General features: G+C 46.8%; 1 protein-coding gene across 3 annotated transcripts in view; it reads left to right on the forward strand.

Annotated features, from left to right (window-relative positions):
* Positions 1–19,358, forward strand: part of UBE4B (ubiquitination factor E4B) — a 34,679-nt gene that overhangs the window by 12,580 nt on the left and 2,741 nt on the right. For all 3 annotated transcript variants that reach the window (XM_032962003.2, XM_032962004.2, XM_032962005.2), the window contains 18 exons: positions 819–984; positions 2,085–2,185; positions 2,825–2,939; positions 3,574–3,657; positions 4,493–4,549; positions 4,721–4,837; positions 5,103–5,201; positions 5,647–5,760; positions 6,509–6,707; positions 7,243–7,381; positions 7,851–7,941; positions 8,462–8,589; positions 10,137–10,235; positions 12,286–12,524; positions 13,321–13,447; positions 15,192–15,336; positions 17,731–17,865; positions 18,742–18,933. In XM_032962003.2, the coding sequence (XP_032817894.2) occupies positions 819–984; positions 2,085–2,185; positions 2,825–2,939; positions 3,574–3,657; positions 4,493–4,549; positions 4,721–4,837; positions 5,103–5,201; positions 5,647–5,760; positions 6,509–6,707; positions 7,243–7,381; positions 7,851–7,941; positions 8,462–8,589; positions 10,137–10,235; positions 12,286–12,524; positions 13,321–13,447; positions 15,192–15,336; positions 17,731–17,865; positions 18,742–18,933 (2,347 nt within the window). The remainder of the gene's footprint in view (positions 1–818; positions 985–2,084; positions 2,186–2,824; positions 2,940–3,573; positions 3,658–4,492; positions 4,550–4,720; positions 4,838–5,102; positions 5,202–5,646; positions 5,761–6,508; positions 6,708–7,242; positions 7,382–7,850; positions 7,942–8,461; positions 8,590–10,136; positions 10,236–12,285; positions 12,525–13,320; positions 13,448–15,191; positions 15,337–17,730; positions 17,866–18,741; positions 18,934–19,358) is intronic.

Below are 19,358 nucleotides of genomic sequence, written 5' to 3' on the forward strand. Positions count from 1 at the left end.
TAACATGTGAATACTGATGGAGGTGGAGAGCGCTGCTAAGTAGTCGTGCGTTGCTAACTTTAGACGATGTTTCCGGTCTGCATGTCATTGTGCGTGCTCGTCATTGCTGCTGACTTACCTTCGCAGGTCAATGTAAGGTCACGGGTGTTGGGAGGGTGTCACTTGCAATGAGTAGCAAAAGCAGCAATCAGAGTCCACGTCTGCGTTGAGCCTCTCCTCGAGTTGGCTCAGCCTAAAGAGTGTGACTGGCATCACGGCACGCCCCCTGCAAGACACAACCTTCCAGGGTTGCCACTGGGCCCCATAGTGGTACTGGTGTAATGCTTGTGCATTAGCTTTGTTTGGTATGATGCTTGTTAGCTGTGCCCGGTGTGAATACCGGTCAAACTGACTTGTCGGTTGTTCTCGATGTGACGGTTTTTGCCTGTGCTCGGTGTGACTCCTGGTAAGATTGCCACGTGTCGGTTGTGGTCAGTGTGAAGCTGTAGATGTGCTTGCTGTGGCTCCCGATGAATCTGACAATTGTTGATTGTTTGTCGATGTGACACTTTCCACCGGCGCTCGGTGTCACTCCCAGTGAGATGGACATGTGTCGTTTGTGCTCAGTGTGATTGGGTGCGTTGTCGTTTTGCTTGTGCCAGCGTACACGAATTTTGGTTCCCCAAAATATTTATTCCCCAGGGTGACAACTTGCGCGAGTGACGCTGTGTAAAAAGAAAAACCATCGATATTATATTGGGGGCGCGAAGGGATACTTGGGGGAAGCACATGACATTCTGTGACGTAGGTTTTCCTCGGCCGGGGGGTTTGTGCCGCAGCAGCAACAGCAGCGCCGCAATCAGCAGTGACGCAATGGCGCTCTGCTTGCCAGCGGAGCACCGCAGAGACGTGTTCTCGATGGAGAGCTGCGCAGAGACGCACGCGCTCAACTACCTCGTCGAGTGCTTCGACCGCGTTGCCATGGAGGAGAGGGCAGCACCCAAGGTAGCGCATTGCAACACGCGCCCAGCCGCAGCACCAGCCAGTGGCACCCTGCCTGTTGCAGTGTGAAAACCGTTCAACTGTATCAAATCTATATTTATAAAAGGGAAATTTGTGAATGTGTGTCTGTTCAAAATGTTTAGCATACTTCCCGACATGCATATTTTTTGCACGGCAAGTGAGCTGTGACGTCACATATGTCATGTCACCCGCATGCGGAAGTGTAACGCAGTGTGTCTGCTGATGTCACGCATCCCCCCCCCCCAGCCCTCCGCGAGTGAAGTGCCATACAAATGTGTTGCAGGTCGAAGGCGTTCTTCGCACAGCATTGCTTTATTATTTCAGTCGTTTACTGCCGTAGGCACCCTGAAAGTTGTGTGTCTGCAGCAAACACGTGTATGTGTACCTATGGACGCGCGCGTGTGTGTGGGAGGAGCGGTAGTGTAGTGGTTAGCGCGCTGCGCTATGAACCCGGCGACCCGAGTTCGATTCCCACTCTCGGCCACCACCGGTGACGATTTTTTTAACCGGTCCTGGGCCTCCCCTAGGTCGACTCAGCCTCAAACAATTTACTGGTGTGGTATGTGAACATCGCCACTGGGGAGACAAAGGCGGCCGGGCGTAGTGAATCCAAGTCCCGGGCGAAGCCGGGTAGTAAAGCTAGTTGAACATAAACCCGGTGATTGAGGATTCAGCACTCGCTACCATTTCACTCCAGTCACTCGCTCCCCAACAATCATAGCCATCAGGCCAGGAAAACTTTAGAAGTTTTCACAAAATCTACAAAATCCTTACAAAAAACAATCTAAAAAAAAATTACCACACAGCTCGCTGTGCAGCTTTTGTGCAAGATTGGAAAATAACTACTTTAATGAGTTTATTTTACTTTTTCTTTGCATTAAGCTGTGTCCCAGTGTGATGAACGCATGTATTTTAACGTGAGCACAAGGGCGTACTTGTGTGAGCTTAACGCATATGTGCGCTACCGTGGGAACATTCCACTCTGTGGTCAAATCCCCTCATGAAGTTATGGGTCTCTCAATTGACCGCTCCGCCAGCTCATTAATGAGATTTTCTTTGTGCTGCTGTCCATGGGTGTGCAGATGTGCAGCCTTCCCGAGGTCGGCCGCGTGCTGGGGCAGATCCGTACGCAGTGTGTGGCTCACGCAACGCTCGTGCTGCAAGGGGCGCTAACCCAACCGCGGTAATGCAGAGACGCGCGCAAACGCGCACGCACACATGCACTCAGCCGAAGTTGGAACACTGCTGTCATACCTAGGGTGGAGCACCCAGTTTCTACCTAACTGCACTCGATATAATTTAACATAAGGCTGTCAGGGTGATAAATGATCCAGCACTCACCAATTCAATCGAATTACTCACCGGTGGTCAGTCACCTCCTTGTCACTTTTTTATTGCTACTTTTTCCATGAAATTGTTTTGTCTCATCCATACTCATGTTCAACTACCACACTGCAGGTCACAATGCTCCTCTTTCTGATTCTTTCCTCGCACTGCTTCACGTTGGAATTCTCTCCCATCATCATCTCTTTTTCCAAGTTCTTATAACAATCTTGCTCAATTCACAAAATGCATTTAATCGACAACTTTGATTTGTGGTGTTTGTTGGTGGCTGCTTGGCAGTTTGGCCCTTTGGGCCCGTTCTCAATTGTAGATCTTTTGCAATAATTTCCCCCTCCTGCAAAAAATGGTCAGGACCCTCCTGAAAAGGAGTCTTAAGACTCGATGAGGTTTTCATGGGTGATCAGGCTTAACTATAATAATATTAATCTCTTCCTCATCCACACAAACGTTTTCTTGTGGCAAAATGTGACTGGAGCAGATCCGCACTACAGCCGTCGCTGCTGGTGCCATACCTGCTGTGCCGAAATTTGCCGGTCGGCTTCATTCAGGAGATGGTGAGGGCCTCCTGCCTGGACCAGGATGCGTTTAGTCAGGTGAGTTGTGGGTGGGGAGATGAGTGTGGATGGGGATGTGAGTTGTGGGTGGGGATGTAGGCATTGAGGAGAACAATTCATGGAGGTTTGTGGCTGCAGGTTGAGGAGACTACAAAGTCTACGTCGGGCTTTCCAGGTGATGACGCATAGCCTCCATACCACAAGTTCTACTCAATCCTTATAATGTCTCCATTACCTTAAACATTTACAGTCACTCCTCGCTTAATGTTGGGGTTGCGTTCCTGTAAAATTTGACCTAAGTGAAGCAACTTAAAGCGAAACCAATTTTCCCAAAATAAAAAATGGAAATACGGGAGGTTATGTTGCTGTTTTGAGATGTAGTATGCACGAATGAGGCTATATAAAGAAAAAAAAACAGTAATCGTTATAATTATATTGTTCAAACTTGATTTGTGTGTCTCTGTGTTGTTTGTGTTGTCTCTCTCTGCTTGTGTGTCTCCGTGTCTGTGTTTTGTCTCTCAAATTTAGTTCTACCTGATGACAGTTGCTTGTGTTGCAATCGAAACGTCGTATTCTATTATTTAATATATTTTCTTTCATCGTGACTTTACCGAAAGAACCAAAGAGTAATTATATTGTAAGATAAAGTTGCTGCTGTTTTTGTTATTGGCAGGTGTTCATGCCAGTGGTGCAAGACCTCGCCCAGGCCTGCTGTGAGTGCTCGCTGGAGAATGACAATTTCAAGTACCCGCTCATGGTGAGGTCCCTGCAGCCACCCGGCTATATATGTATGTTGAACTTCTTTCGCACCGTACCTAGCCAACCGTGCTGATCGGAGGTGTGGCCATGAGAGGCGCCGTGTTGTTGTTCGGCTGACGGCGCCCTTGGCAACCACTGCTCAAGGACATTGTTCCCTCTTGGAGGGTGCTCTGGGCTGTGTAAGATGAGGGATCCTCCACGCGTGGTTATTTGGATACCTTGGTGTAATGCGGAGGCACAACATCTTTCGTAAACCCTAAGATTATGCTGCTAGCCTGCTGCAGGCTCGTATATTAATTAATAGTTATGAATAATGCATATAATGTTAATCATTGGCCAAAGTAAATTAAAATAAAATTAAAATAAGAAATTTGTAATACATATTCTTAGCTCTTTCGGTAAAGTCACGTTGAAGGGAAACAATAAAATAATAAAATATATATAGAAATAATATTTCATTATTTTATTGTTTCCCTTCAACGTGACTTTACCGAAAGAGCTAAGAATATGAATTACTGCAGTCACGAAAGCTTTAAATAAAATTTTTAATTTGTAATAGTCAATATTTCTGAGTGGTTGTTCCTCTGAGATCAGAACACCTATTTAAGAAGCCGGATCAGGTGACGTGGTTAGTCTAATTTTCGGGATCTTGTCCTAAAGATGATCCAGTTTCAAGGGAAACATCGTGTCTAATTGCTGATTTTGGGTGTGAGAATTGTTCTTCAACTTACCGGTTGGTGAACTCATTGGCATTTGAGTAATAATTGGTGAGCGCTGGCTGCGCTGGCAGATGGGGCTGTGTGTTGACTGCTTCTGGCTGCTGTGGGCTGCAGGCACTGGCGGAGCTGTGCGAGGTGAAGGTGGGAAACACTCGCCCCATCTGCTCCTTGGTGGGTCCCTCTCTCCCTCCCGCACCCAACTGTAACGACTGTACCCAGCCTGTTCAGGCGGTCACATGACGCAGTAGTAGCATCAATTATTGTAGAGGCTCCCAGTTCAAATCCGGCATACCACCCTGGTTACTACTGCGGCGTGCATTAACCATGCATTGCGGTGCACAGGTTGCATTGCACGAGCTGTGGCTACCCGACTCGCTCTCTGGTGGGGGCGGCCGCGAGCTGCAGCGTCTCTCCTTCATCGGCTCCGTCTTCTCACTCTCCGCCTTCTCCGAGGACGACGTGAGTCGCGGGGCATTGGCACCCGGAGTCACAGGCTAGAGTGTGGTGCAGGGATGTGGTGCAGGGTGGCGTGTAATGTGTCGGGTGTAATGCAGCGCACGAGAAGTATTGGAGAGTGCACTGCATTGTACTAGTGTACAGGAGTGGTAGTGCAGGGTATAGTGCAGTGTACATAGAGGTGGTGCGCTGTGCCGTGGACTATGCGCTATATGCGACATGCTGCACGTGCTTCGCTGTATGCGCTGTGTTCTGTGTTGTTGCACAGCCCAAGGTGGCAGAGAAGTATTTCTCGGGGCCAACACTCACACTGGACAATACGCGCGTCGTCAGCCAGGCCCTGCAGCATCACTTGGAGACGGCGCGGGTGCGGCGTGCACGGCGTGCACCTCACCACCAGCGCACACACACGTATATACACATACCACATTTGAAAAAGGACACTATATTACTCTATTGGGATTACACATAGCAATCATCACCCTCAGTTGCCAGACTAATGCGGAGTCAACATTGTGACTTACAGGGACAGCTGCCAATGGTGGTGCCCTTTGAATGTTTGAAATGAGATGCGAGGCGATTAAATAATAATGGTTTGTTTTTGCAGGAGACGTCTCCTTCTGCTTTACATCCAATCAGCAACTTAACTTTGCCATTAAGTTGCTGGGCCATTTCAGCAAGTGCTGTGTAAATAAAAAATATTATAATTAAGCATGGATTGCCAACAAAGGCCACCAACAGAGTGTGCCCCCCTGTGCCCTGACGCTGCCTCTGCCCACGCCGTGCCGCTGCTGCTCTGTGACTGTGCGCAGATGGAGCAGTTCAAGGTGCTGCACAGCATGCTGCTCAATGGAGGCACGCGGGAAGCCACGCTCGCGTACATGGCTGCCGTTGTCAACCGCAACGGCAAGAAGTCACAGCTGCAGGTGCAGAGGCGCCGGTTGATATGAATTATCTTTTGATTTAAAGCTTTCGTGACTGCAGTAATTCATATTCTTAGTTTTTTTGGTAAAGTCACGTTGAAGGGAAAAAACAAAATAATAATGTTGGTTTAAAACACACCTGAAGACGACCGTTTGAGTTATGGTCGAAACGTCGTGAGAATTTTTTATTGTTTTATGTATATTTTATTATTTTGTTGTTTCCCTTCAACGTGACTTTACCGAAAAAACTAAGAATATGAATTATCTTGTGAGGTCCGCTTGGGCTCACGGCTTGCCAATGAAAGGGTGTTCACTCAAATCCTGGTCTGGAGTAAACTCGGCCCCTTCCAAGTGAGTCTTAGGGATGACTCAGCTGGATAGGAATGTGGAATTTCTCCCACTGGAGATCAAGGTCACCCACTGTTGTTTGAGCACGAAGCCACCTAGATATTTTAAAATTAAATTTAGCATAGATGGGATGATGGCCACTGGTCAAACCTAATGTAATGGCAGCGATTAGCACAGTTGGCTTTGTATGGTACGAAATAAGTTCAACATACGTACAGCGAAAGTACGTCCACCGCTGGGATGGAGTGATGAAATCATTTCGCGTGCAGGTGCTAGTTGGATTGTTGCAGCGCCAATCAGATGAATACAGCTTAAGGAGGCCTATGTGTAGCAGTGGATAGATTGAGGGTGTGACACGCGAGGTCTCACGGGTCATCTCCCTCGCCCTCCCGCATCCCCGCAGACGGATGACCGCCTGGTGTCGTCCGATGGCTTCATGCTCAACTTCCTGTGGGTGCTGCAGCACCTGGCGGCGCGGATCAAGCTGGAGACTGTAGACCCGCTCTACCCATTCCACCCGCGCTGCCGGCTGACACTGGGCCCTGACGAGACGCGGCTGAAGGCGACGCGCGAGGAACTCGCTGTCTGGCTGGACCGACTGCGTGAGTGGCGCAGCGCCCCGGCCGGCCAGCAGAGAGATCTGTCAACTGCAGCCAGGAGAGTATTTATACTGCTGGCTGCAAGTGCTGCACAGCATGTGCAAATGAAATCCAGTCACTGAAAAAAATTGGGCAAATGAAATCTCAAAGAGTTAGCATTGAGGTGGTACTCATGTCTCTATCTGTTTACACAGTGAAATAATCACCCTATAAATGCATTTAGTTTTTTCTGTCATTTAACTTTTTTATTAACTTTTGTTACAAGAAATACATTTCATATTTATGTGTTCATGCAGTACTACGATTTCTTACGTAACGAGGTTGTTTACCTTCTGATTTCTGTTTGGTTCTCGTGCTGATTTCTCTTCACTTCATTACTGTTTTATTTGATTGGTTTTGTCGTTTTGGTGACCTAGGTCAGTCGTTGTTGCAAATGAGACCGTCCTGTTCTCGAGTACTCATCTGGTAAATAAAATAACCTGGAGCGTGACGATGGTGCGGGCGCCACGCTCCCTGTGCCACTGCGTGCTGTGTGCAGGCTCGGAGCCGTGTTGCCAGGCCGACGTCAAGTTCCCCACAGAGTGCTTCTTCCTCACGCTGCACTGCCACCACCTCTCCATCCTCCCTGCATGCCGACGCTACACACGGCGCCTGCGCGAGATCCGCGACCTGAATCGGTGCGGCGCCGCACGCTTATTACGGGTGCCGGGGGGCGGCGATAAGGCCTGGAGAGGGGATCGAGCGATCGGTGTGACAACTAAAGTCAGGACGTGCTGAGTCACCTCGGAATGGGCACATGCATTGACTCGTCGGTTCAATTTGTCCCATGTTCTCAGTGCATTCTGTGGTCAGGGTGATTGGTGATCCAGCACTTGACAATTCACTCCAGCCGCTTGCGCACATGCAGCCGGTCGCTTCCTTATCACTCTTCCATCACTAGTACCATGCTTGCTATTCCAGTGAACGTCGCTTGTTAATTCCTCCACCAATGCTGAGGACTCGGTCTACCCGATTCACAGTTTCTTCTCATCTACACTGTTTTAGAGCCTTTAATAGAAAGCGAGAGAGCCTGACTGCTGTGTGTAGGTTTGTGTGGTTTGGTGTCGGGTTGTGACATGGCGGTGCTGGCGTTGTGTTGTAATGTAGGAGCCTGGAGGAGCTCAAAAGCAAAGAGGAGGAGACACCAAGCACCGGGCGCCACCGCGAGCTGCTCAAACGCTTCAAGGCGCGGCTCAGGGTACAGTCCCCACCGGCACCACCCACCGCTGCTGCCTGTGATGTTATGTTAACCGGCAGCATTTAGCAGGGCCACACTTTTCTGACGGAACTCAGAAAGTCGAAACCAGCTGATAGTTTGCTGCTAAAACATATGCTGCTGGAATACATTGGCGAAGAAGGCTGACAGGCTGATGGAATAAATTGTATTTTTATTCACTCTGTCGCATCTGGACAGAGCTTCCACATTTAACTTTTACAAGGGATGCATCAACAACAACAACCTTGCGTAGACATTTTAATTTTAATAATTATCATAATTGAGTTCATTTGGTATTTGGAAGTCTCACTAACAGGTGGTTACGGCACAGATACAGGTGTTATGAGTTAACTGACCGCGATGACTGGCACATTTAACAACAACCGCCATTCGCCAGTAAGTGGCGGTGACGTCACCACGACGCTTGTGCCAGGCCATGTGCACATTCACCCATGCTCGCACACGCATGTTCATGCCCTGCGGTCATCATGTGTGCGCGCAGAGGCTAGTTCGTGCGAAGGCATGTGCGGACGTGGTCCTGTTGGACGAGAATCTGCTGCGGCGTTGCCTGCACTTCTATGGCTCCGTGGTCTGTCTGCTCTTCCGCATCGTCGACCCCGTCAACCCTAAGTGAGCGCTGTTGTGGCTGGGCTTGTGTCACTTAGCGCGTCGGTTCTTCTCAGCAGCACAGGTCGCTAGGTTGCTCCTCCTATACTGCACCTGTGGCCTGGCACGGTCCCCTTATTGTTGTTCATAGATTGCTGCTCGTATCTAAATCAAATTCTTCTCTGTTGTGCATAGTGAATTAGAATTACCGTTATCCTTCATTGTCTATTACAAATAAACTCAGGGATTTCCTGCTCAATTGAGCTTTGAGGCGGTGCTCATTTCCCATCTACAGCCTTAAAAAGCCAGTGAAGGATATTCCACATTCCAATTATGGGGTAGAGTTAATCCATAAGACAGCCACTTTTGATTTTCCTGCAAAGTGGTACCATGTGGCGATAGCTCTTTCCGAGCTCTCTCCGAGCTTACATTAACAAGCAAATTTCTTACATTGACATGCTAATCTCTCACAATACAATGGCCACCCCAACAGCTTTGTTTGTCAAGATTTACCCGATGTTACATTTACATGCATATTTCATCTCTAGCCCCTCTCACTGACCCTTGGGCTACACCTATCCCAAACCTTTATAACTCCTTACCTTCGCAGCACTCCCATATATTCTCAGCAGCTCTCCTGCGATATTTCTCACCTGATGACGATTGCTTGTATTGTGATCGAAACGTCGTGATATTGTTATTATTTTTATTATTTGATCTATCTACGTGGCTTGGCCGAAAGACCCAAAGAATATGGTACTCAGAATCTGAAGTTTTATTTATCCGGAGAAATCCAATGAGCTATGAAGCTCTTTTTTCACAGCTGTCCAGTAGAGGCAGGTCAGAAAGTTGCAACAACAAACAATACAAAAACGATTGGAGTGCAAATTATAGGAAAGGTAAGCAAATCACGAGATATAAGTACTTAACATAGATAAAGCATATACGTTAAAATTGCATAAGTACGCCAATTCTCAAGCTTGGGCAAGGCAGCAAAACAACAGCAAAAACAGTTCCTCAATAGAATTGCACATTAAAATCGTATGACTAATTTTAATGACCCTGGAGAGATGATGGCTGTCCATCTAACCAATAATTTTAATAAAAAATATATGCAGATGTGGTGCCAGAAACATGATAAAGTATGCCTCTGGGAGGTACAGAAGCACAAAGTTCTGGTTTAACGGAGTTGATAAAGCTGATTATATTAGTTCCATCCATCCATCCAATGACACTTTCCATGTTTTCATGAGACTACAAAATCGCTAAACCTGATGCTGCGAGACTCACCGCATGACTCACCAGTAGTGGTGCCCAAACCTGTATTATTTTTGGGCAAAATTGACTCAATTACACAAAAAAGGTGGTATATTTAAATAATATGCACCCCATACAAACGTGATGAGTGCCAGATGTGTGTCCATTTGCTTGTGCGTTTGCGCACGCAAGTTGCTTTGTGTAGTCACATGCCTTGGAGGCATGTGAATGGAGGCTCGCTTGCTGTACTGGCTTGTTTTACACCAACTCACAGTGTGAAGAGATGCTGAGTGATGCTGTGGTATTCACCGCAGGCCCGTGCTGCCGCTGAACCCCGAGATCCCAGAGGCATTCTCAGCTTTGCCAGAGTTCTACATCGAAGACATCGCCGAGTTCCTGCTCTTCATTATCCAGTGAGCCTCCTTTAGGGGCCCCACCTCTCCCAACTATAGATCAGATTCCTCAGTCAGCCTAGGTCTGTCAAACCTGTACAGTCTACTGTAATAAAATTCAACACAATACTGATACCAGATATCAGTACGAATTAATCCTTGCCACCTGAACACAGATGCCAATTCCTGGACTGTCTGGGTCAAACCCAGATAAGTGGCAACTCATATGAGTGAGTGAGTGGATGAGTAGCTGAATGAGTGAATGGGTGGGTGAATTTTTGTAACCTTTATGTAAGTGAATGAATAAGTGAATTGGTGAGTGTGTGAGTATATGAGTGATAGGGTTTCTACTTTCTCCACAGAGAAAATCCAGACAGATTTCTCAGTCAGCCTAAGTCTATGAAATCTGTGCAGTTTACTGCAAAATAAACACCCTTATTTAACATGATACACTTTTTAACAGTCATTCAAAGCATAATTCTGACTTCCAGGATTCTGTCCTGAAGTAGCTTGGAGGAGTATCAAGCAGAATTTTATCTATATTCTTGGTTCTTTCGGTAAAGTCACGTAGATAGATATTTTTTTTTAAATAAAAGCAAAAAACCCATGACATTTCGATCGCAACACAAGCAGTCTTCATCAGGCGGAGAGAAAAGAGGGGGCAAGCCTCCAAATGCAACTGCTTATAAGGGCTTCCAAAGTGGGTGGGCGGGGGACGAGAGTTGCGAGGCAGCAGCAAGGAAAGCTGTGCGGTGTAACCAGCATGGGCAGAGCAGCCAGTGCTAATGTAGGAGTAAAGCGCGAGATAGAGGTGGAGCTGAAGGCGAGTGGCGCAGTCCAAGTGTGTTAGACAATGGGGGGAGGGAAGGGGTAAAAGATCCAATCAAAACAATCACCTTGCCTTACATAGCAGGGATAACCAAAAAGATTTCCAAAATCTTGAACAAACACGAGATCCAGGTCCGATTTAACACAGTGCATAAAATTCGTGATCTGATCCTTCTGTGAAGGACAAAATTCCTGACATGCAATATCCCGTCGTCTACATTGGGGAAACTAAACGACATGTCTCGGACCGTGTTCGTGAACATACGGTAGATATGAAACACGGCAGGACCAATACTTCTGCCGTGGCTGATCATTACTTTAATGCGACTGGCTCACATGAAATTGATTTCTCTAAGACGATGGTACTTTGCAAGCTGACTGGCTATCAACAAAAATTTGTTCACGAAGCCATCCATATATACAAAGACACAATTTCAACTGACACGAAGGTTATAAACTCAGCAATCATTGGGAAGATGTCATTAACCACTGGGTCATGACTTGATTTGTGTTTTCTTGTCAACCTCTACTGTCAGCAGTGTGGATGTGTGTAGCGAGGTGCAATGCCCCCCCCCATCTCTATCCCCCTCTCTCCCCCTATCTCTACCCCCCCCCCCTCTCTCCCCCTATCTCTATCCCCTCCCTCCCCCCATTGTCTAACACACTTGGACTGCGCCCCTCGCCTTCAGCTCCACCTCTATCTCGCGCTTTACTCCTACATTAGCACTGGCTGCTCTGCCCATGCTGTTTACGCCGCACAGCTTTCCTTGCTGCTGCCTCGCAACTCTCGTCCCCCGCCCACTCACTTTGGAAGCCCTTATAAGCAGTTGCATTTGGAGGCTTGCCCCCTCTTTTCTCTCCGCCTGATGAAGACTGCTTATGTTGCGATCAAAACGTCGTGGGTTTTTTGCTTTTTTTTTCTATCTACGCGACTACCGAAAGAACCAAGAATATGAATTCCTGCAGTCACGAAAGTTTAAAGTCAGAATATTATCTAATTGCTAAGTTGTAGCGTTAAATGCTTGTACACGCAACTATTTTTTTTGCTGTATCGGGTGGTGGAAGGTCTTATGACGTATATTTGGCCAAATCGTTACATGGCCTAATACAAAAATCAATGATGAATCAAAACTCCTACACTTACCCAGGTTCATGTCACAGAAGCAGATGAAGAATCTCATGGGACATTCATCTGAGTTACGATGGTTTTCCTTGTGTTTCTCTTGCACCGTGTGTGGCGCAGGTACAGCCCGCAGGTGCTGCAGAGCGAGCCGTGCGGGCCCGACCTCGCCACCTTTCTGCTGGTGTTCGTGTGCAGCCACACATACCTGCGCAACCCGTACCTACTCGCCAAACTGGTGGAGGTGCTGTTCGTGCTGAACCCCAGTGTGCAGCCACGCACCACGCGCTTCCACGAGATGCTGGAGAACCACCAACTGGGTACGCGCCACCTGGCGCCATCGCTCATGAAGTTCTACACAGGTGAGCAGGAGGAGGAGAAGGCAGTGGCGGCGACAGCTGTTTTGGGCTCTCGGCAATCCCCCACATGCGATCAAAACCACATATCAGGGTTAGGGTGAGGCTTGTGCAGTGGTGACACTGGTGTCTCACAGCAAGAAGTTCCAGGGTTTGATTTCCGACTTGAGTGCCTTTATGGAGTTTGTATGTTCTACTCCTGTTCTGCATGGGTTTCCTCCAGGTTATCTGGTTTCCTCCCATGGATAACTGGTATTGGCCACATGTTCCAATTCTGAAAAATTACCTAAAAATAACTAAATAGGGATTATACACAGCAACATCACCTTATACTGCGAAAACTTGGCATGACCCTCACGAGAAAGAGTATTTCCTAAGTAAGAAAGTGCAATATTAATCATCAGCAGTGTATTAGTGGAGAATATAAGAAAATAAAAACAAGCAAGGTCTGCTCCATGGGAAGGGGGGCATTGTCTGCTCATGTATTTTACTGCGTTCAATCCATTGCTCAGTGACTAGCGGCAGTGACATAATCCAGAAGTCATGCATACACCGCTTGTTTCAGAGGTTTGCAGTTCGAATCCAGCAAGCCGCCCTGGTTAATGCTGCAGTTGTTTTAAATATCTCACTTCACATACATGCACAACATCTGCAACTGTTAATGCTAGAGTACACTGTACATGAACCAGCGGTGTGCACCATTGAAATCATTTGAATGTATGCGTTTTACTGGGTGTGATATGCATTACATTCATGCAAACTGTATAAATAATTGATTTTAAATGTATACATGTGTGCACAGACGTGGAGCAAACAGGCGCCAGCAGCGAGTTCTATGACAAGTTTACCATCCGCTACCACATCAGCGCCATCTTCAAGAGCCTGTGGAGCAATCCGGCACACCAGGCCACCTTCCTGGAGGAGTTCAAGTACGTACGGCCTGTTTGTTTGGCCGAGTGGCCTCGTGTTCAGTGTGGCGATGACTGCTCAATCGGACTGATTGGCTCACCGAGTCAGATTGTATCGAGTCAAACGTTTGATTACCACAGCCGCTTGGTAAACATTGTAAAGAGTGACCGATTAATTAGTAGTGTGCATTATCTGTTATAAAGTGGACATGAAGGATATTGCGATTCCATTAGTATGGAACAGGAGGGCTGCTGATTGCCAAGTGCCACAGTCAATTATTAATGAAAATGACAATTTTCCCATGACTAAATGCAATACATATGAACCTTATGGCGGGACCCCAGGGTTCCAAATAAACGGAAGTCAAAATCGTAATTACTTAATTTTTTTTGGCAACTCCGTCCCACCGCGTACATAAACACCGCGACCCACCCGGCGCAGATCACTCTGTTGTCATGCCTTCCAAGCGCAGCAAGGACGAATGCGCAGAAGAAACAAAACTTTGAAACTTTGATTAGCGCATCATGTAGAGCTCGTCGAGAGGAATAGATTGCCGTGTCGTTCACCTTCAACGGACATAAAATTGCGTCACAACGCAGTTTATGCGGGAGCCGGGGGCTTATGGGACCCCGGGGTCCCGCCATAAGGTTCACATTCACTGGAGCCTTCCTGGTCTTCCTTGCAAAAGGGAATGCAAAAGGGCAATCATTCAGACTGTACTCTTGGAGTGGATGCGACTACAAGATGTTTGTAAACTCCACTTCTTCATTCAAATTCAGTTGCTACACACTATATGACCCTGATGATCAGTAAATGCAAATATCCTCATCATCGTGGGCTGCAAAATCTGGCGTTTTGGAAGCCCTGGTCAGGTTAAAGGGGACCTGCACACGTGCAAGAGTATCTGCACTAATGAAAATCGATTCTTACACTCACGATGATATGCGCACTGAATTGTTTGGAAATTAGCACATTTATAATAAACAGTTGTAAATTATATGGCATTGTACATGTTTAAGAAGATCAGCAGGTTCCTGTTCAAATCAGCATTGAGGCAGTGCTCATCTCCTGTTTACAGCCCAGAACCAATGGTGGAAATTCTTCATTCCTATGGTGGGAGCGATTTCATTTATAGAACTCGTTGAATTCTCCAAAAGTGGTCCTGATTTTATCTACCTCAGAGGGATTATGAACTGAGCCAAACCTCAACCTGGATTTGAACTCGTGACCTTATGAATTTGAACCACTTGCTCTACTGCTAAGCCATTTAGCTGAACATTAGGCGATTATAAAGTCTTGTACATTATGCTTTTTAAAAATACAAGACTGATTACACAAAACAGTTACTACCAAACAAGATGGTACTGATGAGACCAAAAATAATTCCCTTGGCACCAGGGGCGGAGCCAGGGGGGTGACAGGGTAGACAATTGTCACCCCCGAAAAAAAATAAAAAATCGAAAATCTGAAACATTCTGCATATAAGTGTATGACACTCGGTCTGGCGGACTCCATGCAACTGCATTGTCAGAGTGTGTCACCAACCGATGGCGTCTAGTTCAACAGCCTGACTCTCTAGTCATTCTTGAAATTAAAATTTGTTGAATGTCACCCCGGGCTGAAAATCCTGGCTCCGCCCCTGCTTGGCACGCATCGCCTTATAGCATCGCCCTGGCACTTCAACCCGTCACATCTCACCCCCATGCGTCACTTTGCTCGATCGCGTTGCGCCCATTCATGAGCCAGTGCTGTTTTTACTGGCAGCTCGGGGAGTCAGTTTGTGCGCTTCATCAACATGCTGATCAACGACACAACGTTCCTTCTGGACGAGAGCCTGGACTCTCTCAAGAGGATCCACGAGTTGCAGGAGGAGATGCGCAACAAGGAGGCGTGGGATCGCCTCTCCCAGGTGCCATTCACCTCCCTTCACTCAACTCCATCTCCCTCATCGCTCCTTCCTCTCCCACCCTTATCTCTTCTCTCCTTTATGCACTCTCATCTCTCTTCTCTCTCCTCTCTATACTCTGTTATGAAAGCTATTTTATGGGTTTGTGTTGAACTTGGACCCATATATAACAGAGAGAGTCCTTGGCATTACTCTGCTGATGAGACCCTGAATGTTGTATCTGGTCCAGGGTTTGCTTGTGTTGAACCAATGCTGCTGAAATTCTGCTCTCTTGAGAAAACTGAGTGGCTGATGGGATGTGTAAAAATATACTTTTATGTGAAGGGACAGATTTTAAAGGAGGAAAATGATCTGCTGTTTCTCTTCTTTTGTATGGCATGACAAAAAAGCAGCAGGCTACAATTGTATTGTTAATGTTGTAATCCATTCCATGGCATCCGGGGTGGTAGCTGAGTGGAGTTCGCTCGTTCCTCCAGAATGAATGTTACTGGGCAGTCATCAGTGATACATACCTGATGGTTCGCACCTCACTGCATTTGCAATTTGATGAGTCATGGCTCTTCCATTTCCGGAGGATATATCGCCACACCATCTTCCACGTGTTGTTGGGACTTGATTGGTAGCGGTCTCCACTGTCGTTGTGGCAAAATAGAGAGACCAGGGCTGTTCCATTGTCGGGTCTGAAATAAGGTTCTTGTTTGGGACGCCACTGTTTCCCCACATCTCACACCATTGGGTGGCGGGGTCCTTTTCGGCTGACAGAAGAGTTTAGGCACGCGTCAAAAATTGGACGTCTCGATTTCAGACAAGAAGGTGGTGGGGACTTTATTTCGATATGCAGAGGGAGATCTGGATTTTCCAACATATTCTTACACTCTTTGTTTTTTTCGATAAAGTCACGTATAAATAAGAAATAATAAAATAACATAATAGTGTATGACGTTTCGGTTGCAACACAAGCAGCCATCATCAGGTACAGAAGAGCTAAATTATGAGAGAGGGGAGACACATAACCTCAGATGTATATACAGACACCCAAGTAGGGGGAACTGACACAGATACAACAGGGGACACAGAGAGAGAAGCATACCAGACAAACAGGGTTTTGAAAAAAAAATTTGGAAACCATGTAAAGCAACACAGACGGTCGGTCAAAACACAATTAACGCATAGTCCGGTTGATCACGCTATTTCAAAAGATTGCTAAATTGCAAGTAAAGTATGAAGCTCAAAATACAGACCGCACACACACACACACAGACAACCAAGTAGAGCGAGCCAGCACAGAGACAAGCACACAGTAAAGTTGCCTTAAATAGGCAGAGAAGGTAAGGCTGAGTGTCACTCAGCCTTACCTTCTCTGAGTGTCACTCAGCCTTACCTTCTCTGCCTATTCTTCTCTGCAACTTTACTGTGTGCTTGTCTCTGTGCTGGCTCGCTCTACTTGGTTGTCTGTGTGTGTGCGGTCTGTATTTTGAGTTTCATACTTTACTTGCAATTTAGCAATCTTTTGAAATAGCGTGATCAACCGGACTATGCGTTGTGTTTTGACCAACCGTCTGTGTTGCTTTACATGGTTTCCAAAAAATGTTTGCTAAACCCTGTTTGTCTGGTATGCTTCTCTCTCTGCGTCCCCTGTTGTATCTGTGTCAGTTCCCCCTACTTGGGTGTTTGTTTATACATCTGAGGTTATGTGTCTCCCCTCTCTCATAATTTAGCTATTCTGTACCTGATGATGGCTGCTTGTGTTGCAACCGAAACGTCGTACGCTATTATGTTATTTTGTTATTTCTTATTTATACGTGAGTTTACCGAAAAAACCAAAGAGTAATCCCTGCAGTCACGAAAGCTTCAAATCAAGTCTATTCTTATACTCCCTAAGTTTTGCAACAGCATCCTGTCAGATGTTTGCGAGTACTGGCAGCCACTGCAGCAGCGTAGGTTTTATGATGCCGCTCACGGCACACAGCACAGCTTTGATTCAAGTCAGTGAGCCCAGTGTGAGCGTTGCTGTACCAGACAGGTGCAGCACAGTATTCTGCCATCAAAAGGACCAGGGCTTGCATTTATATATGAAGGGTCCCAGCATCATATCCCCAAGTAGCCCCTGGAAATTTTTGGATGATACTGCTCTTTGATTATGACGTTTCAGGCGCAACACAAGCGTCCGTCATCAGGTGGGAAAGCTCTTTGATTGTTTCTTATATTTTCCACAGTGACGCTCATGATTGATTTAGGAGCAGGACGCATGCACAGCGGGGCAGTGTGGTAGGGGCCATGCCACTTAATCTGGCAACTCGGCCGCTATGAGAGTCATTTCCCTTTTCGGTTGATGTTGCGTCCTCTCGATGACTAAGCGACGCCCCCACTGTGACCTGCCCGTGCACAACCTCGCAGGAGCAGCAGCAGAGCCGGGCGTCTCAGATGAGCCAGGACGAGAGGCAGTGTCGCTCCTACCTCACGCTTGCCATGGAGACCCTCGACATGTTCCACTACCTCACCAAGCAAGTCCAGAAGCCCTTCATGCGGCCAGTGAGTCCACTTACACTCGATCATCACTCGCTAGCTTGCTCGTTCGTTCTGTCTCCTCGTTCTTTAGATTTGAGGTTTCCGCATGTTTGATTAAATTCACATTTCACCTGTATTCGGACACGACTGTGCATGTGGCTTCATCACCAGTCGTTGCTTAAGTCGTTGCCCTCTCCACCCGGTCTCTGGAGACTACAAAGTCAAATGATGAATCAGAGGTGGGAATGTAACAGGATGGGAAATGTCACCAGTGAGTGCAGATTTAAGCTCACAGATTGCGACTGTACACACCGGGAGGCATCAGCAGCACCAGCAGTCCAGCTCATTAACTGGCATCAGATTCACCTGACATACATCAGGCTTCTTCAGGCCTAGTGGGGCTCTTCATTCCTAAATGGAACATCAGTCTAATTTTCCTGTAAATAGTGTATTTTCTACATACACGTTTTTGTCTATTGTGGGTGTAAAAATCTAATTTAATCGTGTTACATTCTTGTCATTATTATACTTGTTTACCCAGGAAAGCCTTACTTAGTTTCAAGATTATTTTTCAGGAGGGTCCTGTTACGTTTTCGCAGGAGGGAGAGATGTTGCTTTAAGTTATCCAAGGTTATTTTAAAGTTGTAAAATATTGGTCCATGATGGCCTATTCTTCTTTGAATGACACCACGGGATCTTTAACATCCACTGTGAAACTGATTGCACGTAGTATTTTACAGTTAATACACCCGCAGAACGAGGGTGGCCTGCCGGATTTGGATCGTTAATCTCTGCAACAAGCAGTGAACGTGTTGCTGCGGAGCCACGGCACCGCCAGTGCGAAGCCTTCAGCGTCTCCTCCTCCTGCCATCGTGCCCTTGTCTTTTTTTTTTTTTACAGGAGCTGTCTGATCGCTTGGCGGCCATGCTGAACTTCAACCTGCAGCAGCTGTGCGGGCCCAAGTGCCGGGACCTGAAGGTGGAGAGCCCTGAGAAATACGGCTTCGAGCCACGCCGCCTGCTCGACCAGCTCACCGACATCTACCTGCACCTCGACTCGCCCGAGTTTGCGCATGCCATTGCCAATGACGAGGTGCCATCTCCAACATAATTATCATCATGAGCATCATCATCGTAACCATGCTATCATAATGACGAGGTGTCATCTCCAACATCATTATCATCATGAGCATCATAACTATGCCATCGCAATGACGAGATGTTGTCTTCAACATCAACACCACCAGAATTGCTATCATCATCATCACCACTGATATTACATGTATACAGTATGCATTTATACAAAGGTTACCTCCCCAGCTAAAGACAAACAAATAATTTGTGTACATGACCGGTTTGTATATAATGTTCTGTAGCTGTAACAGTTGCAGATGTTGTACGAGTAATTTTTTTTATTGCAAATTTAAATAAGTTGAGACTGGCGGCACGTTTCAGTTTGAGATTCTTCCACGCTGAAGCAGCTTTGTGTCCGAGCAAGAGTGCCTGTTTGGGTTTTAA

This window comes from Petromyzon marinus, chromosome 28, assembly GCF_048934315.1.
Source record: "Petromyzon marinus isolate PM22_M1 ecotype Great Lakes invasive population chromosome 28, UKy_Petmar_22M1.pri1.0, whole genome shotgun sequence".
Classification (NCBI taxonomy): domain Eukaryota; kingdom Metazoa; phylum Chordata; class Hyperoartia; order Petromyzontiformes; family Petromyzontidae; genus Petromyzon; species Petromyzon marinus.